The 7,216-nt window shown below is 41.6% G+C and overlaps 1 protein-coding gene across 1 annotated transcript in view; it reads right to left on the bottom strand.

Moving 5' to 3' along the window:
- Nucleotides 1–1,029: 1,029 nt before the first annotated feature.
- Nucleotides 1,030–7,216, bottom strand: part of LOC138978582 (uncharacterized) — a 31,097-nt gene continuing 24,910 nt past the window's right edge. The window contains exons 5-6 of the mRNA XM_070351325.1: nt 4,674–4,957; nt 1,030–1,352 (exon numbers count right to left, since the gene is read on the bottom strand). Of these exons, the coding sequence (XP_070207426.1) occupies nt 1,152–1,352; nt 4,674–4,957 (485 nt within the window). The 3' untranslated portion in view covers nt 1,030–1,151. The remainder of the gene's footprint in view (nt 1,353–4,673; nt 4,958–7,216) is intronic.

Genomic DNA, 7,216 nt, shown 5'->3' with positions numbered 1-7,216 from the left:
TGTGTGTGTGTGTGTGTGTGTGTGTGTGTGTGTGTTTGTATGTGTGTGTGTGTGTGTGTGCGGGTGTGTTCCTGTGTGTGTGTATGCCTGTGCCTGTGTGTCCCACGCCAATCAACAAAACAGCTATAACGCTGTTTGTAAAAGCTACAGCGCGCTCAACATGTGTGTCTGTCTGTTTGTGACTGCCTGTGTCTGTGTGTGTGAGCGTGTGTGTGTGTGCGTACGTGTACGAGTGTGTATAATTATATATGTGTGAGTCTGTGTGTCGTTGTTTTGCCTCACTACTCTGCATTTGTATGTTTCATGCACTATTTGCTATCTCCCTCCATATTTTGATTTTATGCATCAATATCAATGTCTGGATATTGTAAAAATCAATACAATGATTAATACAATACATCCATCCATCCATCATTTTCTCTCTCTCTCTTTCTCTCTCTCTCTCTCTCTCTCTCTCTCTCTCTCTTGTACATGTGGTACGCGCGCGCCTCTGTGTGTATGTGCACAGGAGAACCACGCCAGTCAACAAAGCAGCCATAAAGCTACAGCACGCTCAACGTTTGCCTTTTCGAACTTGCGACGAGATTGTTGTTGTGTGGTCGCCACGCTTACCGTTAACAAACGCATGCGCATTATTGGGTCCCCGCCCCCCCCCCCCCCCCCCCCCCTAATTTTCGCGACCTTGACCTTAGTACTCTCGAAGGCACTACCCCGGCGTTCAAATCAGCGAATAGCGAATAGCTGGGAAGTGAACTTTGGTAGTTCCCACTTCTAAGGTCGGCATTAACTTTCGAGTTTTCTCACTTCACGTTTATGCATACGGCTCCATACTATGTATACATGTAGTATTCGTCTTGAGAGCACGTCTTCCAACCCACAGGCCCCGCCCACCTCGTGTCAAGTGCCCGTGCTACAAACACTCTCACCCATATTCCACATCCCCCGCACACACCCAAACAGAATATATAAGCACTTATGAACACACCTATCTTTTAGACTCATTCGGCAGATTAAAGCAGCTTCGTCAAGTTATTGTTGTCTTATCTTTTAATTTCCTTTTCAACTCGAGAAGTAGTGACACAGCAAAATGAGCAATGCGACATTACAGCACGAGTGACAAGGAAGTGGGACAGAAGAGCAGCGGCTGCCCCTCATCCAATGATGGTGGGGTGGCTGGGGTCCATGGAGAGCACGAAGTTCCTGAAGTAGGTGTAGCAGCTCTGCGTGGCGGCCCATTCCGAGTCGCTACCGCCGAAGAAGGTGGAGAAAATGATGCCGTCAATCTTGACCGAGTCCTTTGCCCTCACCGCGATGTTCTTGATCTCGTACACCTTGTGCCCATCCAAGAAAACCTGCCCGCCAACGGTCTTCATTGCATTTGCATACTTTATAAACAAAAATAGTCTGACGTCGAAGCGTTCAAAGCACATCTTCCTTCAAATGCAGGCTAATATCGACTCTTCATATACAGTAAAACCAGCAGTAAAACAACAATGTTTACTTTTCAGAGCTGTGTAGACAAACAGTACTCACGTACACATGTTTGGGTACGACACATTTTAGCCTGATCTTGCACGACAAACACCGACTCACGCTTGTGACGGTGCAAACATTGGTGATTGGGAAGTTCTGTTACTCGAAGTAAAGTGCAGTAGTCTGCAGTATTCCCTTTTTTTTTTTATATTTAGTCAAGTTTTGACTAAATATTTTAACGTAGAGGGGGAATCGAGACGAGGGTCGTGGTGTATGTGTGTGTGTGTGTGTGTGTGTGTGTGTGTGTGTGTGTGTGTGTGTCTGTCTGTCTGTGTGTGTGTGTAGAGCGATTCAGACTAAACTACTGGACCGATCTTTATGAAATTTGACATGAGAGTTCCTGGGTATGAAATCCCCGAACGTTTTTTTAATTTTTTTGATAAATGTCTTTGATGACGTCATATCCGGCTTTTCGTGAAAGTTGAGGCGGCACTGTCACGCCCTCATTTTTCAACCAAATTGGTTGAAATTTTGGTCAAGTAATCTTCGACGAAGCCCGGGGTTCGGTATTGCATTTCAGCTTGGTGGCTTAAAAATTAATTAATGACTTTGGTCATTAAAAATCGAAAAATTGTAAAAAAAAATAAAAATTTATAAAACGCTCCAAATTTAGGTTTATCTTATTCTATATCATTTGCTGATTCCAAAAACATATACATATGTTATATTTGGATTACAAACAAGCTCTGAAAATTAAATATATAAAAATTATTATCAAAATTAAATTGACCAAATCAATTTAAAAACACTTTCATCTTATTTCTTGTCGGTTCCTGATTCCAAAAACATATAGATATGATATGTTTGGATTAAAAACACGCTCAGAAAGTTAAAACAAAGAGAGGTACAGAAAAGCGTGCTATCCTTCTTAGCGCAACTACTACCCCGCTCTTCTTGTCAATTTCACTGCCTTTGCCATGAGCGGTGGCCTGACGATGCTACGAGTAAAATGGCATTGCGTTCAGTTTCATTCTGTGAGTTCGACAGCTACTTGACTAAATATTGTATTTTCGCCTTACGCGACTTGTTTTTATATTTAGTCAAGTTTTGACTAAATGTTTTAACGTAGAGGGGGAATCGAAACGAGGGTCGTGGTGTATATGCGTGCGTGTGTGTGTGTGTGTGTGTGTGTGTGTGTGTGTGTGTCTGTGTGTGTGTGTAGAGCGATTCAGACTAAACTACTGGACCGATCTTTATGAAATTTGACATGAGAGTTCCTGGGTATGAAATCCCCGAACGGTTTTTTCATTTTTTTGATAAATGTCTTTGATGACGTCATATCCGGCTTTTCGTGAAAGTTGAGGCGGCACTGTCACGCCCTCATTTTTCAACCAAATTGGTTGAAATTTTGGTCAAGTAATCTTCGACGAAGCCCGGGGTTCGGTATTGCATTTCAGCTTGGTGGCTTAAAAATTAATTAATGACTTTGGTCATTAAAAATCTGAAAATTGTAAAAAAAATTAAAAATTTATAAAACGATCCAAATTTACGTTTATCTTATTCTCCATCATTTGCTGATTCCAAAAACATATAAATATGTTATATTCGGATTAAAAACAAGCTCTGAAAATTAAATATATAAAAATTATTATCAAAATTAAATTGTCGAAATCAATTTAAAAACACTTTCATCTTATTCCTTGTCGGTTCCTGATTCCAAAAACATATAGATATGATATGTTTGGATTAAAAACACGCTCAGAAAGTTAAAACAAAGAGAGGTACAGAAAAGCGTGCTATCCTTCTTAGCGCAACTACTACCCCGCTCTTCTTGTCAATTTCACTGCCTTTGCCATGAGCGGTGGACTGACGATGCTACGAGTATACGGTCTTGCTGAAAAATGGCATTGCGTTCGGTTTCATTCTGTGAGTTCGACAGCTACTTGACTAAATATTGTATTTTCGCCTTACGCGACTTGTGTTACATTTAGTCAAGTTTTGACTAAATGTTTTAACGTAGAGGGGGGAATTGAGACGAGGGTCGTGGTGTATGTGTGTCTGTGTGTGTGTGTGTGTGTGTGTGTGTGTGTGTGTGTGTGTGTGTGTGTGTGTGTGTGTGTGTGTGTAGAGCGATTCAGACTAAACTACTGGACCGATCTTTATGAAATTTTACATGAGAGTTCCTGGGTATGATATCCCCAGACGTTTTTTCTTTTTTTCGATAAATGTCTTTGATGACGTCATATCCGGCTTTTTGTGAAAGTTGAGGCGGCACTGTCACGCTCTCATTTTTCAACCAAATTGGTTGAAATTTTGGTCAAGTAATCTTCGACGAAGCCCAGACTTCGGTATTGCATTTCAGCTTGGTGGCTTAAAAATTAATTAATGACTTTGGTCATTAAAAATCTGAAAATTATAAAAAAATTAATTGTTTAAAAAACGATCCAAATTTACGTTAATCTTATTCTCCATCATTTTCTGATTCCAAAAACATATAAATATGTTATATTTGGATTAAAAACAAGCTCTGAAAATTAAATATATAACAATTATGATCAAAATTAAATTTTCGAAATCAATTTAAAAACACTTTCATCTTATTCCTTGTCGGTTCCTGATTCCAAAAACATATAGATACGCTATGTTTGGATTAAAAACACGCTCAGAAAGTTAAAACGAAGAGAGGTACAGAAAAGCGTGCTATCCTTCTCAGCGCAACTACTACCCCGCTCTTCTTGTCAATTTCACTGCCTTTGCCATGAGCGGTGGACTGACGATGCTACGAGTATACGGTCTTGCTGAAAAATTGCATTGCGTTCAGTTTCATTCTGTGAGTTCGACAGCTACTTGACTAAATGTTGTATTTTCGCCTTACGCGACTTGTTGTTGTTTGAATTCGTTGGCATTTCCTAGATGTTGGATAAGATTTCCTTAAATCTAAATTGTTTCGTCTATTACACGTATGCCTGCTCAACAAGCAGTAGAAAAATGGGACAATGAGGAATCAGGACATCCATTTCATTAAATCATACTATGAATTACTGGAACACTAATTAATTACATCGTATCAGGTGCGTAAAATTACGACACAGCAAATGTTCCCTTGACTTCTTAACGGTCCAATTCACGAGAGGAACTTTCCTAAAGGATGCCCCTGGCGAGGTAAGCATTTAATATGAGTAAAAATCCTGACACCATACCCGCAAGTAACCATCTGTTTTGCCCGGTGTGTTGAGGTGGACGTACTGGGCGATGTTCTGCCAGTGGTTTTTCTTGAAATGCCAAGTGCCACGGCCCAAGGAGTTGCCGTAGTGATCGTTGCATTGCACGTGGCTGTCGTCGCAGAAGTCGGAGCGCTGGGTTTTGGGAATGTAAGCGTACACCTCGCCCTGTCCGTCTGCTCTCCACATGAACCTGGTGGTGAAGCAGGTGTCAGCGCGATGGCCCCCAGTACAGGTGCCGGTGGTGGTGCCGCCCCACAGACCTGACATCATTTTACCACACAAAACAGCTGGCGAGTGTTCGGAAATGACTCATTCCTTTCACACACCGGACCACAGATAACAAGGGAATCAGGTGTATCGATAAGTCTAACTTGTGTGTGTACACTTCCGGTATGCAGTGATTATTTTTAATACATTTTGTAATTGATAATGCTAGAGCGCAATCTTACGCTCAATGTCATTAAGAAGCGACCAATAAGTTTTATTTGTCCGGGTATCCTGCAGCTAATACAAAAAGACGATAAAGTTAAACTTTTCTCGCCTCTGTTATGGTTGGCCGTGAGCTTATTGCGGCACATTGTAATACATGTGAATTACTTGCATCTCCTAGTCCTGAGAACAGTAAATACTGCCAAAAACGTCATCTACGTTACTGTACGGGCATACTTTCAAAAAACATAAATTTATGTTAAAAATCTAGACGTGCTCTTTCTGATCACATGTGCTATCATTTTGCAGAGCTAGAGCGCTCAAAACAATTTCATTCGCTGTATTTACCCTCTCTTGATACCTTGCAAATGTCAAAACAGTTGCAGAAACACAAACCGCATAACCGTTAGGCTATTTCTCTTTTTTACACTTTTGGTCGCGTTCCCTCTAATTTGAAGCTTGAAATGGACTAGTTTCTGTCCACAGTCAAAGCTGTTATCACACAAAAACTGCGATATATAATAGCTAAGACGTAATGTATTTGTGATGTGTTAGCAGTGTTAAAGGCGGTCCTTCGCGTAGTCGACTTCGCGCAATTTAGGACAGGCTTAAAGGGCAGCTGTTGGCTTGTGGTTCTCACAATCCCTTTAACAGTGTGACTTCTTATGTAATCTATACCTAACAGGGCGGGGATATAGCTCAGTTGGTAGCGCGCTGGATTTGTATTCAGTTGGCCGCTGTCAGCGTGAGTTCGATCCCAGGTTCGGCGGAAATTTATTTCACAGAGTCAACTTAGTGTGCAGACTCTCTTCGGTGTCCGAACCTCCCCCCGTGTACACTACATTGGGTGTGCACGTTAAAGATCCCACGATTGACAAAAGGGTCTTTCCTGGCAAAATTGCTTAGGCACAGTTAATAATTGTCTACCTATACCCGTGTGACTTGGAATAATAGGCCGTGAAAGGTAAATATGCGCCGAAATGGCTGCAATCTACTGGCCGTATAAAATTTCATCTCACACGGCATCACTGCAGAGCGCCTAGAACATTACTGTACCCACGGAATATGCGCGATATAAGACTCATTGATTGATTGATTGATTGATTAACAGTAACTGTGTAATGTTGAAAGGTCATTAACACAAACACCAAGAGTTCAGATATGCTAAAATGCTTTTAATCGAAGAAAGTGTGCCGTTTTGGCCGGGAGAGTCCAGCGCGCTCTGTCTTCATGCAGTGGAGTGAGTCCGATCGGGGTGTGTATGTTACAGTAAATTGTCAAAACCAGGAAATTTACAAAATCCCTGAACATTTCAGTAAATTTGTAAATTTCCTGTTTCACTCGGGGATTTTGTAAATTTCCTAAAAATTCGAGTTTGGTGAAGGGCCAGGAAATTTGCAAATGTACTAAAAACATATTTCAAGGCAAACGAGTGCTTATTTGATAGAATAAACTCCATGGACTGGGTGGCCGAGTGGTAACGCACTTGCGCTCGGAAGCGAGAGGTTGCGAGTTCGACCCTGGGTCAGGGCGTTAGCAATTTTCTCCCCCCTTTCCTAACCTTGGTGGTGGGTTCAAGTGCTAGTCTTTCGGATGAGACGAAAACTCGAGGTCCCTTCGTGTACACTACATTGGGGTGTGCACGTTAAAGATCCCACGATTGACAAAAGGGTCTTTCCTGGCAAAATTGTATGGGCATAGATAAAAAATGTCCACCAAAATACCCGTGTGACTTGGAATAATAGGCCGTGAAAAGTAGGATATGCGCCGAAATGGCTGCGATCTGCTGGCCGATGTGAATGCGTGATGTATTGTGTAAATAAATTCCATCTCACACGGCATAAATAAATCCCTGCGCCTTGAATATGTGCGCGATATAAATTGCATGAAAAAAAATCCCTGCGCTTAGAACTGTACCCACGGAATACGCGCGATATAAGCCTCATATTGATTGATTGATTGATGTCTTTAGTTTGGCAGCATTTAAGTCAGCACACTGTTATATCTCTCTCTCTCTCTCTCTCTCTCTCTCTCTCTCTCTCTCTCTCTCTCTCTCTCTCTCTCTCTCTTCCTGACCCCCTCTGTCTCTG

Source organism: Littorina saxatilis, linkage group LG10 (assembly GCF_037325665.1).
Source record: "Littorina saxatilis isolate snail1 linkage group LG10, US_GU_Lsax_2.0, whole genome shotgun sequence".
Classification (NCBI taxonomy): Eukaryota; Metazoa; Mollusca; class Gastropoda; order Littorinimorpha; family Littorinidae; genus Littorina; species Littorina saxatilis.
The sequence above is the reverse complement of the archived record's forward strand: the minus strand, read 5'-3'. Positions and strand labels throughout refer to the sequence as shown.